The sequence below is a fragment of the Salmo salar genome, chromosome 23, assembly GCF_965601325.2.
Source record: "Salmo salar chromosome 23, fSalSal1, whole genome shotgun sequence".
In the NCBI taxonomy this organism is placed as follows: Eukaryota; Metazoa; Chordata; class Actinopteri; order Salmoniformes; family Salmonidae; genus Salmo; species Salmo salar.
Genome location: NC_138313.1, coordinates 11,481,483 through 11,500,181, shown reverse-complemented (window position 1 = coordinate 11,500,181; position 18,699 = coordinate 11,481,483). Strand labels below are relative to the sequence as shown.

Genomic DNA, 18,699 nt, shown 5'->3' with positions numbered 1-18,699 from the left:
TTTTATTTATTTATTTTAATAAAGGGATACTAAGACAAAAGAAATGTGACAGTGTGTAAATGATACCACATTAGTGCAGGAAGAAGAAATGGACTAAAATGCTGGATATGAATGCTGGAATTAAACAATTAACTATGCAAATGAAGAAAAGCTGTGTGCATTAAGGAAATAGACAGCTGGCTCAAATAGAAGTCTGTCTCTATTAAGTGCCTGTTTTGTTCAGTGATTTAAGTAAATAAACACCCAGACAGAACTGAGGCGCCACTACAGCCTGGGGTTCGATCCGGCCATGACCGGGAGCCCCATAGAGCAGTGCACAATTGGCCCAGCATCGTCCAGGTTAGGGTAGGGCTTGGCCGGGGGGCTTTCCTTGGCTCAACAGGCTCTAGCGACTCCTTGTGGTGGGCCGGGTGCCTGCAAGCCTACTTCGATTGTCAGTTGAACGGTGTTTTCTCCGAAACATTGGCACGGCTGGCTTCCAGGTTAAGTGAGCACAGTGCGGCTTGGCAGGTCATAATTTGGAGGACGCATGTCTCAACCTTCACCTCTCCTGAACCCGTTGGGGATTTGTAGCGATGAGAGAACATAGTAACTACCAATTGGGGAGAAAAATGGGCTTAAATATAAATAATAACAGATCCCCCAAAAAATTTGCAGTGGCCTATAGGCTAGACCAATTATGTATCAAAGACATTTTTTTTGCTGTGCTTAATATGCGGTGGGCTATTAGGTTATGTATTGTATAATGGCACAATCATTATTTTAATTCAGGCTTTTTTTGGGGCTTGGGCTCATAAACTCAACTGCGTGTATTTTCAGCAAACTTAACATGTTTAAATATTTGTATGAACATAACAAGATTCAACAACTGAGATACAAACTGAACAAGTTCCACAGACTAACAGAAATTGAATAATGTGTCCCTGAACAAAGGGGGGGAGGGGGGGTCAAAATCAAAAGTAACAGTCAGTATCGGGTGTGGCCACCAGCTGCATTAAGTACTGCAGTGCATCTCCTCCTCATGGACTGCACCGGATTTGCCAGTTCTTGCTGTGAAATGTTACCCCACTCTTCCACCAAGGTCCCTGCAAGTTCCCGGACCTTTCTGGGGAAATGGCCCTAGCCTTCACCCTCCGATCCAATAGGTCACAGACATGCTCAAATGGATTGAGATCCAGGCTCTTCGCTGGCCATGGCAGAACACTGACATTCCTGTCTTGCAGGAAATCACACACAGAACGAGCAGTATGGCTGGTGGCATTGTCATGCTGGAGGGTCATGTCAGGATGAGCCTGCAGGAAGGGTACCACATGAGGGAGGAGGATGTCTTCCCTGTAACACACAGCATTGAGATTGCATGCAATGGCAACAAGCTCAGTCCGATGATGCTGTGACACACCGCCCCAGACCATGACGGACCCTCCACCTCCAAATCGATCCCGCTCCAGAGTACAGGCCTCTGTGTAACGCTCATTCCTTCGACGATAAACGCGAATCCGACTATCACCCCTGGTGAGACAAAACCGCGAATCTGCCTTACAACAGGCCTACAAGCCCTCAGTCCAGCCTCTGTCAGCCTATTGCGGACAGTCTGAGCACTGATGGAGGGATTGTGCGTTCCTGGTGTAACTCGGGCAGTTGTTGTTGCCATCCTGTACCTGTCCCGCAGGTGTGATGTTCGGATGTACCGATCCTGTGCAGGTGTTGTTACACGTGGTCTGCCACTGCGAGGACAATCAGCTGTCCATCCTGTCTCCCAGTAGCGCTGTCTTAGGCGTCTCACAGTACGGACATTGCAATTTATTGCCCTGGCCACATCTGCAGTCATCATGCCTCCTTGCAGCATGCCTAAGGCACGTTCACGCAGATGAGCAGGGACCCTGGGCATCTTTCTTTTGGTGTTTTTCAGAGTCAATAGAAAGGCCTCTTTAGTGTCCTAAGTTTTCATAACTGTGACCTTAATTGGCTACCGTCAGTAAGCTGTTAGTGTCTTAATGACCGTTCCACAGTTGCATGTTCATTAATTGTTTATGGTTCATTGAGCAAGCATGGGAAACAGTGTTTAAACCCTTTACAATGAAGATCTGTGAAGTTATTTGGATTTTTACAAATTATCTTTGAAAGACAGGGCCCTGAAAAAGGGACGTTTCTTTTTTTGCTGAGTTTATATAGGCCTGTGCATATGCATAAGCTCCAATATATTTATGAGACGTCTTAAACGCTTTTAATGAATCATCACCTTTCAAAGCGGTGTCTATTTCATTGTTTGGCTTTGAAACAACATCCACAACAACTATGTTTTCCACTGAGTTTCAAGCTGTTGTTGAACTTCTTTCTTAAAATTGATCCATCACAGTGAGGTCAAACAATGTAGCCTAACGATAAGTTTTAAAAGCATGAAACTGTTTTGATGATAAGTGTTTGATGTGATTTTCGAGTGCATTTGTATTATGAGAATAAAGGGACAAGAGCGCTGAGTACCAGACCATTACTGAGCTGGTGGTCGTTAGCAAATTGGGTACTTCCAAAGCATCAGCGCCATTCATGTACAGAGCGAATAGGAGGAGATTACCGTGACTCAACGGTCAAGTTGTCACGCCCTGACCTGAGAGAGACGGTTTATTTCTCTATTTTGTTAGGTCAGGGTGTGGGGTGGGCATTCTATGTTTTGTATTTCTTTGTTTTGGGCCGAGTATGGTTCCTAATCAGAGGCAGCTGTCTATCGTTGTCTCTGATTAGGAATCATACATAGGCAGCCTTTTCCCACCTGTGTTTGTGGGTAGTTGTTTTCTGTTTTGTTATAGGTGACCTGACAGAACTGTTGGCTTTCGTTTTTTTGTTCTCAGAATTAAATAAATCATGAACACTCACGACGCTGCGCTTTGGTACCCTCTTTAGGACGGTCGTAACACAAGTAGAATTTGACTGCGGTCATGAGTCATGACTGCCGGTGTGGCAGTAATACGGTAACCCCAACAGCCCTAGCCTTAGCTCAAGTTGAATTAGAGGCAGCAGTCTTACAGGCTAGTGTGAGTTGAGCTGGTCACTGCAGAGCTGTCTCCTTTAAGGGGTCTTTCATAAGAGAGAGGGATCGTGCTCCAACACGTAGAACATTCCAGACCACAGCTCCTCTAGATTTACAGCCTTCTCTTAGACCTCCATCACACACGGCACGGCACCACCCTCCCCTAACACTACTCCTTCCATTTGCTACTATCTACTGTACCATCACACTCAAACTGTAAACGCATATGCCCTTCATATCAACATACGATGCTTTGAAAATAAAAATACCATGCCATGGAGACTCAAGCAGGAAAGAACCAACTGAAAAATAACTTCTGCGTGTTCTAGAAAAGTTACTCCTATCATCCATCAACTCAGTAAGCTGTGTGAGAACTAAAGAACTGGTGAAAAACATTTAAACTGGGTCAACCCCAACCGCAGCGTGTGAGCGCAGTATGAGTGTGAGCACGGTGTGTGCGCTGTCTGTGTGTGTGTGTATACCCTGACCTGACCCCAAGATAACGGTAGTTATCCTGAGGCTTCCTTCGACCTGGGCTGCTATTTGGCGTGAGAGTCTGGTGACCTTCCCCACCAGTGTCCACCATGGTCTCCACACACACACATACAAACAGACAGACACACAGTGCAGGCCAATTAAAAGTCACGCAGAGTGAGTGCTGTATCCCTGTGTCTCAGAGAGTGTCCTTCCTGCCCAATGAACATTCAAGACCTTAGGGGTAACAGATGGCCTGGTTAAATAACACACTGGTGTGTGTGTGTGTGTGTGTGTGTGTGTGTGTGTGTGTGTGTGTGTGTGTGTGTGTGTGTGTGTGTGTGTGTGTGTGTGTGTGTCCTCTTCCATGCAATCACATGACCCTGCCACCCTGTTGCAAGGGTGAGAATTGGAAACAGTTTCACCCTCCTGTTCACATAGAATTCCAAGAGAAAATAACAAGACGTCTGGCTCTGCCACCCTGGTGCCTCCTCTACCTCATTCATCACCTGATCTGTCTTTAGCATCACCATCATCCATAAATCTATCCACTTACACAAACAGCAGACAAGAGGAAGCATTGTACCTGGTAACCTGGAACTGGTTCTATGTATGTTTGTGAGAGAAAACCATGCAGCTCAGTAACAAGACTTGACGTGATACAGACACTGAGAGTGACAGTCTTAACATGACTTAACAGTGGAGGGAAGTAGACAAAGAGAATCAGATTATGCCACTTTAATAGATTAACAAGAGCAAGGGAGATCACTTTACCCTGGGTTATGTGTTATGGCAAAAGGGCTATGCCACAATTTTGCAAAGCATCAGCTCTTACGACCGGATATATCACCATTATAAAGTATGTGAAACATCTATTATTTGTGAAACGTCTATGTCAACCTTTTAAAGGGTTTATGAATCCTTTACGCATTATAAGTTATATAGTGTGACCACGGACAAATATTACGAGGGGAACAGACTGAGCCACAGACTGAGGCATAACAGGAACTGAGAAAGGGATAGGCAAGGACACAGAGAAAATCACATTTTCAAAGTTCAAACAGCAGGTGGGTGTTTTACCCTGCTGGCTAGCATGGCTATACAGTGCATTTGGAAAGTATTCAGACTGCTTGACTTTTCCCCCATTTTGTTACATTACAGCCTTATTCTAAATGTGATGAAATTGTTAATTTCCCCCTCATCAATCTACACACAATACCACATAATGACAAAGCAAAAACAGGTTTTTAGACATTTTTGCAAATCTATATTAAAAATATTTTCAATAAAATCACATTTACATCTGCATTCAGACCTTTTAATAAGTACTTTGTTGAAGCACCTTTGGAAGCAATTACAGTCTTCTTGGGTATGACGCTAGAAGCTTGGCACACCTGTATTTGGGGAGTTTCTCCCATTCTTCTCTGCAGATCCTCTCAAGCTGTCAGGTTGGAAGGGGAGTGTCACTGCACAGCTAATTTCAGGTCTCTCCAGAGATGTTCGATCGGGTTTAAGTCCGGGCACTGTCTGGGCCACTCAAGGACATTCAGAGACTTGTCCCCAACCCACTCCTGCGTTGTTGTAGCTGTGTGCTTAGGGTTGTTGTTCTGTTGGAAGGTGAACCTTCGCCACAGTCTGAGGTCCTGAGCACTGGAGAAGGTTTTCATCAAGGAGCTCTCTGTACTTGGCGCACTTTCTTCTTTCCCTCGATCCTGACTAGTCTCCCAGTCCCTGCCTCTGAAAAACATCCCCACAGCATGATACTGCCACCACCACCATGCTTCAACATAGGGATGGTGCAAGGTTCCCTCCAGACATGACACTTAGCATTCAGGGCAAAGAGTTCAATCTTGAGTTCATCAGACCAGAGAATCTTGTTTCTCATGGTCTGAGAGTCCTTTAAATGCCTTTTGGCAAACTCCAAGTGGGCTGTCATGTGAATTAGGGATGGCACGATATATCGGTGAACATATCGGAATCGGACGATATTAGCTAAAAATGACAACATCGTGTCAGCCCGATGTGTAGTTTAACGCCGATGTGCAAAACCGATGTCAAAGCTGACGTGCATACCTATATTACATAGGTACATGAAGTAATGACGCCATGTAAAATTTTGCGCTACACGTGCAACACAGCATTCCCAACCTAGCCCACAATGTCTGCTGTGTGGATCGAGCGGTCAACAAGTCGAGCAGTCATTTGAAAGAGTAAGAACATTTCAGTGAGACAACTCAAAGGCGAAATCCATTAACGCCAAGATAATGGAATTCATTGTCCTTGACAATCAACCGTTCTCTGTCGTGGGTGATGTTGGCTTTCGCCGACTGGTCGAGCACTGGTACACAATACCATGTGCTCTATTTTTCAGATGTTGCCCTACCTGAGTTACACAGTAATAGCATCACTGCTATTAGCTTCACGACATACTATGGAACGCAGTTTGGGTCATTGCTGGTCAAAAAGGATACACGTCAAATAACACGATTTGACCCATTACATAAGCTTATAGAATGTTGTGTATTCTGAATTTGCACGTGCAAGCCAAGCGCCACCACTGCTATCACTAGCACTGTCAAAGCTGTTCAAAAAAGTCTGCAAACAAGCAAACACCGGCCACGAATGATGTGTTTACAATACCGCGTTAGTAATAAAGCATTATTTGTTCGACCGCAACTTCTGGAGTAGCTTGCTAACTTTAGCTTGGTACCTAGCTAGCACCAATACAACCAACCTGAAACAATGACCAGTGGAAACTGCAGTCATTTTCATTATTCTTAGCAATGATTTAGGAATCCTTGTGAGTTAGCTAGGTAGCCACTTGTTGTTTGCCTATTGAAATTGAACTTCAGTTCATGAAAATAAATAGCTAGCCAGCTACTTAAGCCTGTTGCCCAAAGCTAACGTTATAAGCAACCAGCTAGCTTCATCTGGCTAGTGAGGCTCGACCGGGTTATGTGTTGTGAAGCTAGAAACAATAAGGATTTGGCACATTAGTGGAATTTGCGGTTTGCCTTCAAAATAAAAGTACCTCTTTGAAAGTGATGCAGAAGGTTACAATTAGTGGAATCATGCCATATTTAGACTAGATAATGTTAAACAAGGTTGGAATTGGAAGCAATGAAATGGGGTATCAGTCTACTTGGTGTCAACGACAGAACACAACTGTGAAGAGTTTACGCAAATATTAGTGTTGTAGCTCTTATCGCGGGACTGTGACTGTGTGAAATCACCTCCCCAGTCAGCCTATTGTGTGTATTGACATTTATATTGCACTGTACAGCTTTACCTAAGGTTTGGGGATCAATGCAACGGGGTATCAGTCTACTACATACCTAAAATATTTTTACCAACATCCTCCTCGGAGTTATCAGACTCCAAAACATCCACGCAGTATGGTTTTTCCTCGGGAATAGTGTTCGATACACATAGATTGACAATAAATGTGGCTCAATTCAGTTGTTTCAGAGTCCCACAATAAGAGCTACGACGCTAATGTTCTCTGGGTGTCACTGAGTAGACTGATACCCCATGTCACAATCCATAGGTAAAACTGTACAGTGAAATAAGTATGCCCCCAATGCAATTCTAAAGTGTAATACATTCAGTGTGATTTCAACAGATTTTTGTCAAATGAACAAATTATTGTCTTTTGTTGATTTTATATAACAACATTACAACCTTGTTTAGCATGATCTATTCAATTATGGTACAATTCTACTATTTGTCATCACTGTCAAATATATACTTTTATTTTGAAGACTAACCGCAAAGTCCACTATTGTGGCTAATCTTTATTGTGGCTAGCTTCACATTTAATCAAATAAGAACTGTCTTATAAATTAGGGTTCTTTTAGATGATGACAGCTAGCATTATAGTTAGCTAGCTAACTATAGCTACTGAAACAGATTATGTCGTTTTTCTATGTTTTTGGAGAATATTATTTTTTTCATCCATGAGCTAGCTAGCTTTTTTGATTGACCAGCACTGTAGGTGCGCAAGACAACTTCACCAGCATCATGGTATATGTATCGATGAATCGTTGTGACATATGAAATACGAGTGATAGTGTAATCAATGTGTAATAACTACGTAAAAAATGTATAAACGTGTTAAATTATTATGTGACGTGCAGTCATATTCAGGTCCTGATTGGTCAACAAGCTTATTTGACACGTCAAATAGTGTTATTTGACACTCAGTGTTATTTGACACGTCAAATAGTGTTATTTGACGTGTACCTTTTTTGACACGCAAAGACCCAAACTGCGTTCCATAGAAATCCTGGTTGAGAATGAAACGACTGAACAAATGAACAATGAAACAGCACAGCAAGTAAGTGAAAGAAATAGGTTTTGATTATGTTTTACTGGTAATGGGACATACGTACATGGCAACAAAATAACTTGTGTGTGTGTGTGTAACTTTTATTTAACTAGGCAAGTCAGTTAGGAACAAATTCCTACTTACAATGACAGCCTACCCCGGCCAAACCCGGATGACGCTGGGCCAATTGTGTGTCGCCCTATGTGAGCCCAATCACGGCCGGATGTGATACAGCCTGGATTCGAACCAGGGACTGTAGTGAAACGTCTTGCACTGAAATGCAATGCCTTAGACTACTGTGTCCATGAGTGTGTGTTAACTATTTAACTGTACTAGAATGCTTAAAAGGCCGCTAAAATTGTAAATATCGGTTATAGGTATAACTTTTGGGGGCAAGGAAAATATCAGATATCGGTATCGGCACATCACTAGTCTGAATACTTTCCGAATGCACTGTATACAGCCAAGTTATCATTACTCATTTAATTTTTTCCTCATGTTATTTTTTTCTATTATTTTTCTATTTTTCTCTCTGCCTTGTTGGGTAGCTAAGGAAGCATTTCACTATTAGTCTACACCAGGGGTTTACAAAGCATGCGACAACTGTTTTGCAAAAGTAGTTGACTGCAAGTGTTACTCAAGGTTGAAAATGCATGGCACTACGTCAGACAGCAACTGGCTGTCAGTTTGTAGGTGCTCAGTGTGGATTGCGAACGGCTCTAGCAACTTCACAAGCTGCTCTAGCTTGGCCCAGTCGCGGGTCAGCAAGTTGGTCGGTGTGGGTTGCGAACGGGTCCAGCAACTTCACAAGCTGTTCTAGCTTGGTCCAGTCATGCTCCGTGCTCGCCCTCTGATTTCTTCCCTGTTAGCTAGTGATAGCTAGTGATAGTGATGCGCAAGCTACCCACTGGGCAAAAACTGGTTTAATCAACGTTGTGTCCATGTCATTTCAGCAACAGAAAATCTATGTGAAGACGTTGAATCAACTTGGAAAACTGATTGGATACGCAAAATAAACTAAAACCTAAACCTAACCTAAATCCAATGACATGGTGACATTTGTTGTTGATTTCACGTTGAATTAACGTTAGTTGACAACAAGGTACTAAGACTATACATGGAACAACCACCCACAAACACAAGAGAAAAATAAACCCACTTAAATATGGCCTCCAATTAGAAGCAACGATAACCAGCTGCTTCTAATTGGAGGTCGTTCCCAAAACTAACATAGAAAAAGACAAACTAAAAAACCCACATAGAAATAGAAAACATAGAACATAAACCAAAAACCCCGAAACACACTAAACAAACACACCCCTGCCACGTCCTGACCAAACTACAACAACAAATAACCCCTTTTACTGGTCAGGACGTGACACACCAAATGTAAATGAAAACTAGATGTTGAACTGACGCCTGTGCCCAGTGGGTAGGCCTATTTGAAACATCAACATCTACTAGCAACATTTACCCACCAGATTCAGAAGCTCGAAAACCCCACTAGAAAAGAAAGCTTGAAAACGCTATTTTATTTCGGCCCAAAGTTTAGAAGAAAAAAACACACACACGCGTACGTACACACACACACACACACACACACACACACACACACACGCACATATACACGCACACACACACACACACACACGATAAGACATCTGACAACTTCTCACTAGTCTATTTTAACCTACTTCCCTAGACACTCAGACTCACATCACTGTGAATAGCAAGTACAGTGTAGGTGATGAATCTACAGGGGATTTTCACACTAGACTTTAAAATAACTGTAGTAAAATATAATTTACACTCCAAATCGAATGAATGATTTTCCTGACTTCAAAGTGAATTCTAATTTCCAATTAAAAAACCAGGAGGGGGATAAACAGGGATCACTGTTATTGTCAGCCCAGACACATATAAATATCTGCATAAATTAAGAGAGAGCCCATAAAAGGAGAGTTTATAGTCTGGGTCACGCTTTGAGAGGTTTGTGCATTTCTTTTTTAAAGTGAGAGAGAGAGAGAAAGGTGAGAGAGCGAGAGAGAGCGAGAGAGAGCGAGAGAGAGAGAGAGAGAGAGCGAGAGAGAGCGAGAGAGAGAGAGAGAGAGAGAGAGAGAGAGACCCACGGGGTAGGATACGCTTTAGGGCTGACCTTGGTAAATACTTTATCACTCCCCATTTTGTTCATTCATTCTGAGGAATTAAGTAACAGGGTGCAAACATGTTAAACAACATGAATGGCATTCTAAATATTCACTCCCAGGTCCTTTTAAAATGCAAGTTACCATGGAGATGTGGGTTGGGTAAACTTATGAAGTAAGGAGGGGGGGACATGACAGCCCAATCCCCCCACTTTCTTCTTTCCTATCCCCAACAACAACCTACAGAGAGAGGAGGAAGGAGGTGGAAACGGAGCTGCACTTCCTAACCTCCTGCCAAATGTATGACCATATTAGAGACACATATTTCCCTCAGATTACACAGATCCACAAAGATTTTGAAAACAAACCCAATTTTAATAAACTCCCATATCTACTGGGTGAAATCCCACAGTGTGCCATCACAGCAGCAATATTTCTGACCTGTTGCCACAAGAAAAGGGCAAACAGTGAAGAACAAACACCATTGTAAATACAGCCCATATTTATGTTTATTTATTTTCCCTTTAATACTTTAACTATTTGCACATCATTACAACACTGTATATAGACATAATATAATATTTGAAATGTCTTTATTCTTTTGGAACTTCTGTGAGTGTAATGTTCACTGTTAATTGTTATTGTTTATTTCACTTTTGTTTATTATCTTCTTCACTTGCTTTGACAATGTAAACATTTGTTTCCCATGCCAATAAAGCCCTTGAATTGAATTGAGATACACCTTCCCTTCCCAGGTTCCTGAGCTAGTCTTTTCTACACATCCCTTTTCATACACAGCAGAAATAGCCTAGATGCTTGTATGTCTCTCTCCCCTCTCTTTCTTCTCTCTTCTCATGTTTGTCAACTTCAACAGGTCTGGTAAAAAGATTAATAGAGTGACAGAGATGGAAAAAAGAGAGAAAGATGAGGAGAGAGATACAGACGAGAGCGAGTAGAAAAAGAGAGAGTAGAAGGTTAGCAGCACCCGTCCCCTCTCTCACCCCCAACCCCCGGTTGCCCTTTTCTTGTGGCAAAAGGTCACAAATATTGCTGCCGTGTGAATGCACACTGTGGCACACCGTGAGGGAAATATGTGTCTCTAAAGACAAACAGAGGCCTTTCCGCTGCAGTCTGGAGATCACACTATTTCTAGCACTGCACCAGAGAGAGTCAACAACAGCACTCAGCACATGTGGCCTAACGCCCTATTGATTTACCCTGGACCTGACTCTCAACCCACCACAGTCACACACACACACACACACACACACACCCACCATGGAACACCAACTGGACATGGCAGGGATAGGTTTTCTAACATGGTAATATCAAAACAGGACATCCATTTGTGTTACAATGTTTTCATCTCAAATTTTGCTGGTAAGCAACATTAAACATTAATACACATTATTACATGTATTGTTGAAGAGACATTTTTTATACATACAGTTGAAGTCGGAAGTTTACATACACCTTAGCCAATTACATTTAAACTCAATTTTTCACAATTCCTGAGATTTAATCCTATTCAAATTTCCCTATCTTAGGTGAGTTACGATCACCACTTTATTTTAAGAATGTGAAATGTCAGAATAATAGTATAGAGAATGATTTATTTCAGCTTTTATTTCTTTCATCACATTCCCAGTGGGTCAGAAGTTTACATACACTCAATTAGTATTTGGTAGCATTGCCTTTAAATTGTTTAACTTGGGTCAAACGTTTCGGGTAGCCTTCCACAAGGTTCCCACAATAAGTTGGGTGAATTTGGGCCCATTCCTCCTGACAGAGCTGATGTAACTGAGTCGGGTTTGTAGGCCTCCATGCTCGCACACGCTTTTTCAGTTCTGCCCACAAATTTTCTATAGGATTGAGGTCAGGGCTTTGTGATGGCCACTCCAATACCTTGACTTTGTTGTCCTTAAGCCATTTTGCCACAACTTTGGAAGTATGCTTGGGGTCATTGTCCATTTGGAAGACCCATTTGCGACCAAGCTTTAACTTCCTGACTGATGTTTTAAGATGTTGCGTCAATATATCCACATAATTTTCATCCCTCATCATGCCATCTATTTTGTGAAGTGCACCAGTCCCTCCTGCAGCAAAGCACCCCCACAACATAATTCTGCCACCCCCTTGCTTCACGGTTGGGATGGTGTTCTTCGGATTGCAAGCCTCCCCCTTTTTCCTCCAAACATAATGATGGTAATTATGGCCAAACAGCCCTATTTTTATCATCGCCAGAGGACACCCAGTAGGATTTTGTCCCTACGTGCAGTTGCAAACCGTAGTCTGGCTTTTTTATGGCGGTTTTATGAGCGGCCTTTCAGGTTATGTCAATATTGGACTCATTTTACTGTGGATATAGATACTTTTGTACCTGTTTCTTCCAACATCTTCACAAGATCCTTTGCTGTTGTTCTGGGATTGATTTGCACTTTTCGCACCAAAGTACGTTCATCTCTAGGAGACAGAACACGTCTCCTTCCTGAGCGGTATGACAGCTGCGTGGTCCCATGGTGTTTATACTTGCGTACTATTGTTTGTACAGATGAACGTGGTACCTTCAGGCGTTAAGAAATTGCTCCCAAGGATGAACCAGACTTGTGGAGGTCTTCAATTATTTTCTGAGGTCTTGGCTGATTTCTTTTGATTTTCCCATGATGTCAAGCAAAGAGGCACTGAGTTTGAAGGTAGGCCTTGAAATACATCCACAGGTACACCTCCAATTGACTCAAATGATGTCAATTAGCCTATCAGAAGCTTCTAAAGCCATGACATAATTTTCTGGAATGTTCCAAGCTGTTTAAATGCACAGTCAGCTTAGTGTATGTAAACTTCTGACACACTGGAATTGTGATACAGTGAATGATAAGTGAAATAATCTGTCTGTAAACAATTGTTGGAAAAAATGACTTGTGTCATGCACAAAGTAGATGTCCTAACCGACTTGCCAAACTTATAGTTTGTTAACAAGAAATTTGTGGAGTGGTTTAAAAATGAGTTTTAATGATTCCAACCTAAGTGTATGTAAAATTCCGACTTCAACTGTATCCACCACCACCTGTTTCACCGTTATCAAGAGCATGAGACTACAGAGTGAGTTAGTGGTTATTGTTACTATTACAGCGTGACCCTCTATAACCCCGTGACGCGATATTCTGTGTTAAAATGTATCGTAAATTAGTGTGTGAAGGAGAAGAACCAGATCCCGCCACCAGTTAGACTTTAGAGAATCCTAATAAGGAAAGCAAAGAGGCCGGTCAGACAGGCATTCATTCCGTCCCTTTGGTTTGCATCCAGAGGGGGGAGATTGAGACCACCACCACCAGACGAAGTAGTTTAATATGGGTGAAGGAGGTTGGAGGAGGACAACTAGTGGGAGATTCCCTGGATGGGAGAGTGAATCCACTGGGGGGGCCACCACCACCCCAGGAGAGGCCTTCCTACCTGACTTCTGCGTTGCCTGGCCCTGGCATGAGACCACTGCGGCTGGTTTAGCCCTGTCAACTCTGGTCATCAGGGCTTCTGGTTTAGATCCACCTGGCCCCGAGCTGACCTGGCCCTGGCTGGGCCGTGGTGCCCTATCCAGGCCACCGTGAGCACCATAGGGTTGGGGCGTGGACCCTGCAATGCGCTGCTTCATCTCAGATGACAGTAGGCGGCCTTTGTGCATCCACTCCTGCATCTTGTTGACGGTGACACCATGGGGCTTGCCAGAACCTCCCTGGTCCAGAGCCCAATTACTCATCTCTCTGTCTCGATTGTTGTTACCACCCTGCTGGGGTTCTGCATTGTCGGATGACCCGGTAAGGCTGTTGACCGAGCCTCTACTCTCGTTTAACTTGCCATTGTCACCGGTGTCTTGGAGCAGGTCGTCGCTGCTCGTGCCACCATCGTAGCTAGTCTGTTTCTCAAATGGGTCAGAGGCTCCAACAGCTTTCGGCCTACTTGCTCCATCCCCATCCTCACAGGCCCCAACAACCGAAGGGCTTTGGGAACCGAGGCCCTGGATACAGGGCCCATTGTGCACACCACTGGAGTATTTGATAGTTCCGTCACTAGTGGAACGCAGTAAGGGGGGCCTAATCCTGCTAGCAGATAGGTTCACAAGGCTCTTGCTAATTAAATTATTATTTTCATTCAGTAGGCACAATAGGAGCGAGTCCATGTCAGACACCTGTTGGGCACTGTACTCTCCAGATGACAAAGCATCACTGCCCACGTGCTTGAAGGAAGACCATGAGCACATGCTCTTCTGATCTATAAATCCGTTGACACTGACCTGACCTTCAAAACGAATATCATGCATGGCGTTTATAAGCAGGTAATACGCCTCTTTCAACTGGCTATGTAGTCTGTCTGTCTCCTGCACACTGTCACTGATGACATGTCCTCTTGGAACATCTCTTCCCGACTCTATGCTTTCTACTTTATCAGAGCCTTTTCTGTCATTCGGTCCCACTGACTCCGATATGTAAAAGGGGAGAATTTCGTTATCATAATAATCGTCATCCTCGCTATCTATAGAGTGGTGTCGGAGTGTTCCCTCTCTAGCGCATATGAAATGGGAAGCCACGTTTACGTCGCACATCTCCAATTCAGTTGGGAAGAATGTGGGGCTCTGCAAATGTGTCACCCTAATGTTGTCCCCGGTAAATTCAGGCGAGCTCCCGTAACTCTCGATGTTTCTAATAACAATGTTTTCCTCGGTGTAACTACCGGTCGGATGATGTGCACATAGGACATCCAGCGGATACATTTGCATCCAGTTAGTTGTAACGTTTGTTTCCAATATTTGGTTGTGGCCAGGAAGCAAATTTGCCTTGCCTTTTAAATCATTTATTGACCTCTGCGCGTTCTCTTCCTTGTAGTTGTACACAGTTTGATGGCAGGAGTCTGCCTGCCCGTCGCTGACTCGAGTCTTTAGATATGTATCAAAGCAGTCATTTGTCCCATTGCTCTTTGAAACAGGAGAGTGGCCACCTGTCAGTTTAACTACCTCTCGATCTACAACACCAGGCCGTCTGTGGTATATAATGTTATTATTAGGACTACTGCCACCGAACCCTATGGAGTCCCCTGCGCTGTACTGTCGCGGAATGGGGCCAAAGTGTTTTCTCTGTTCGTGCGGTCTCCCGATGTGTTCTTGTTGTACTTGTCTCGAGAAGTAGCCTGGCACTTGTTTATGGATTCTGCCCATCTCGTATCTATCGTGCCCCCCGTACTGCGTTGCTATTTGAAGTGAGACCCCCAAGAGTTCTTCATTAACTCGACCCCTAAACCCCGAGCCTTCGCTACCCTGATTGTCTCCCGGCCCCCGGCTAGTGTTTATGTGCATGGTAGCTGGAGCCTCGTCCTGCTGGGGAAACACACTAGTCTTAACTCCTACCGTGCTCTGCTCCCAAACGGATCCAACCGTGTTTTCTACAATCCCGTTCACATAACTCTCGTTACCTCTCATGATATGGTCTGCCACACAATGCAACTCTGCGAACATTACTACTGGACGAGCTTGTCCGTGTGGGTTTTGAGAAACTTTTTCTTTACCTTCTCTGCCCCCATTAGCTGCAGCGCCGTATCCACCAGCCGGTGTCCCTTTCTTGGATTTCTTCCCCCGAAGTTTTGCTAGTAAAGTCCTCCGCAGAGGATCAGCCATTCCTTACTTTCCACCCGGTGTTTCTCCAGTTTCAGTACACGCCCCCTGGTCGGTAGAGACCGAGTTTGAGTAGCCTTTCTGTGGACAAAACTCGCCGAGCGTACGGAGTCCTCTCCATTGTCCACTGACACATCTAATATGCCCCCTTCAGTGTCTATAGCTAATTAGCTTGTTAGCTCACTTGCACCTCTCGTTTTTCACTCCCTCTCTCTCCACACTTCGCTATCTGTCTCCCCTCATCTCTGTGCTTGCAGTTAAAATATTTGGAATATTTTCTGGCGGTGATAGGAGCGCGTTGCGCAAACTCGTGCGCAAGCAGTAGGTTCAAAATGTTTAGCTGGCTGCTACGTTGTACAACTTCACCGAATATCTTGTGAATTTGGCTACAAAGTATCCCAACGACACAACGTGTGACATTGTATCCCAGAGGTAACATGTGACAGATTAGTAAATCACTGGTTACTTTCCAGTGAATCTAAACGTATTATGCAAAGTTATATAGGCTTGGTCGTGCATAATACAATTATATTACTACTACTAATATAATAACGGTTTCAAATGTGGTTTCCATGCCAATCCACAAACTATAGACAACTCATATAGCAATAATATATAAGTGTTTATCACCAACATGTTTGTCAATCTCAATATATTTTATTGGTTTTTACTGACTTGTCAGTGCACGCATTTCCCGGAGGATATGGAGTACAAAGCATCAGTGAACCTGATGACTTCTGTGCATGTCTGCAGAACAGATTTACAAGATGCTCAAGATTTGTTTTAATGAGTTGAGCATGACAATAAAACCACAAGAAAAGATGGTAGACAGAGTGAATAGACTAAGTATTGCTATCTCCCTTCACTACCAGTAAGCTAAAACACTTGATTGAACAGGTTACTGATTACTTATGCATTCATTTTTCTGTACTTTCTTGGAGAATAAGATAAACGTATGTCACTTTATGTACTGATACAATGTACTTACACAAATTATTCCCTTTTTTGTTCTTCTGGAATAAGACCTATGAGATAGTGTTGCTGGGAAATCCTTATTTTTAAGTGAACAGCCTTTATAGTGTTCAAATCCAACAGCACTTTGTCCTTGACCTGCTTAATAATAAAAGTGCAAGACCATGAGTAGCCTTCTGCTCAAAGGCATCATGTGCCCCCTCAGATGTGTCCTGTTTAAAAATGTTAAATAAAAATCTATATTTTTGGGGGGGTTTGTTGTAAAAATGGTTGTTGTTTCTCTGTTATACTACTAGCCCCTTATACATTTTATGAAGTTGGCATTAGCTAGCCAAGATTGGGAACCTATCTCCCAACTTCATAACTAGCTGCCAAGAAGCCATTTCAGGCTATCAATTAAGTTAGAGTAGCTAGCTTGTCTAAGTATCTTAGCTGCCATGCCTGCTGGCAAGGTTGGTAGACATGAAAAGCAATAAATTACTAAATAAGACGCACATACCTTTCAATCTTTTACCGAGATTTTAGCAGTGATGCAGAGAAGATGTAGTTTCTTAAATAAAAAAATTCAAAATAACACCAGTCAGGGGGTAACAGATGGCTCTAGAGGTGTGCTTAGATATGCAGAAAAATAAACACATTTATTGAATAAACATATAATTAAGCATAATTCTCCAATTTAGAGACAGGGGGAGTAGCCCCCCTCCAACCATCCTCATGCACTTTGTGCCCCCCTAGATTGTTGGGAATGCATGACGCTGTCATAGATGAGCCTATAAAAACATGGACACAGTCTAGTTTTATTTCCTTAAGCATAACACCGTGAGTGAAGTCACATGGCAAAGCAACATTACGCTAAGGTCTCTAGTAGAATGCGAGTTGTGCAACAACTAACGTTGCCAAGTAGTGAGAGCATCCTAGCCTGTTCCAAGTGCCTTATACATGTAAGAGCACATTGCAATTTACACTGCAAGCTCCATGATACAACAGGGAAAGAAGAGGATGATTTGTTTCTTTTTTCAATCACTCACTTTCCTCTTTGTTATGGATGGCAGGGGCAGAACATCTGCTTGGCTGGACCCTATACAGACAAACCTGTGGTTGTGTGCTTGTGTGTAGGCTGTGTGACTGTGTGAGAGAGAGTGGTGGACAGAGGGCTTTGCAGCTGTTGGGGCTCTCGTCCCGATGGCTGGCCATTGTTCCCAGTCTCTCCCCCAGACTGGTTTATGGGCCTTCACATTTTTTCAATGCGCACCGCAACTAAATGTATGGCCATGACATGCAGCCTTTCTCAGGTTATAAATTAGACTGGATCCCTGACTGTCAGAGCTGCAGCATTGCAAAGGGCCTCCTTTATGCTCAAGAGAGTCACTATTCCTTTCACATGCATTCCTCTGTATCCTCTCACCATTTGGAATGATGAGAAAACCATGAAAACAACACAAAACGAACTCTGTTTTCAGTTGAGAACAGAGTGTTAAAGGTTCCAGGCATAAGCGACATAAGCAGTCACTTAACGACCCCGGCCTTTTGTTATGTCACTCACTAAAATGTTTCAGATTGGTAAATTAGCTGGCTAGACTAACTTAACATGGCCGAATTACTGACCGGCATGAAGGGCATGTGCCCAGAGGCCCTGACCTCCAGGGGGCCCCCATTGATTTTGTTCGTCACTCTCACTCAGATATTTTAACATGGCAGAAGTTATGACAAAATGTGTACAATTTCAGGAATTAAGTTATAAAACTGCAACAATCTTTCTCAACCCCATTGCAAAACGTGTAGAATTACAGGAAATTTGCTGTAAAACAGCGTTTTTCTCTCCACCCCATGACCCTAGCCCCCCAAAAGGCTAAAGCCAGCCCTGATTGTCCCTAAAGTGAATAGTTAGAATTTGTTTATACATTGATATACAGACATTAATCTGTATTCCAACCACTGCCAAACAAAATGTTGTCATCACAACATCTTCCCTGAAATCTTACAAATCCTGACACAGCTTTATAAGTAGTGCACACCGTTAAGCATCAAGACAACACACTCATCAACACACTGACACTCCCAGGCTAGACCAGGGCAGGGTTATCTTTAAGCCTCCAGTCCA

The 18,699-nt window shown here is 43.2% G+C and overlaps 1 protein-coding gene across 2 annotated transcripts in view; it reads right to left on the bottom strand.

Annotated features, from left to right (window-relative positions):
* LOC106584049 (rho GTPase-activating protein SYDE2) overlaps positions 1–16,009 on the bottom strand; it is an 89,024-nt gene extending 73,015 nt beyond the window's left edge. Inside the window, exon 1 of one of the 2 annotated variants that reach the window (XM_014168859.3) lies at positions 13,421–16,009. In XM_014168859.3, the coding sequence (XP_014024334.3) occupies positions 13,421–15,629 (2,209 nt within the window). In that variant the 5' untranslated portion in view covers positions 15,630–16,009. The remainder of the gene's footprint in view (positions 1–13,420) is intronic. The other variant, XM_014168863.3, reaches the window with a different exon arrangement.
* Positions 16,010–18,699: the final 2,690 nt, after the last annotated feature.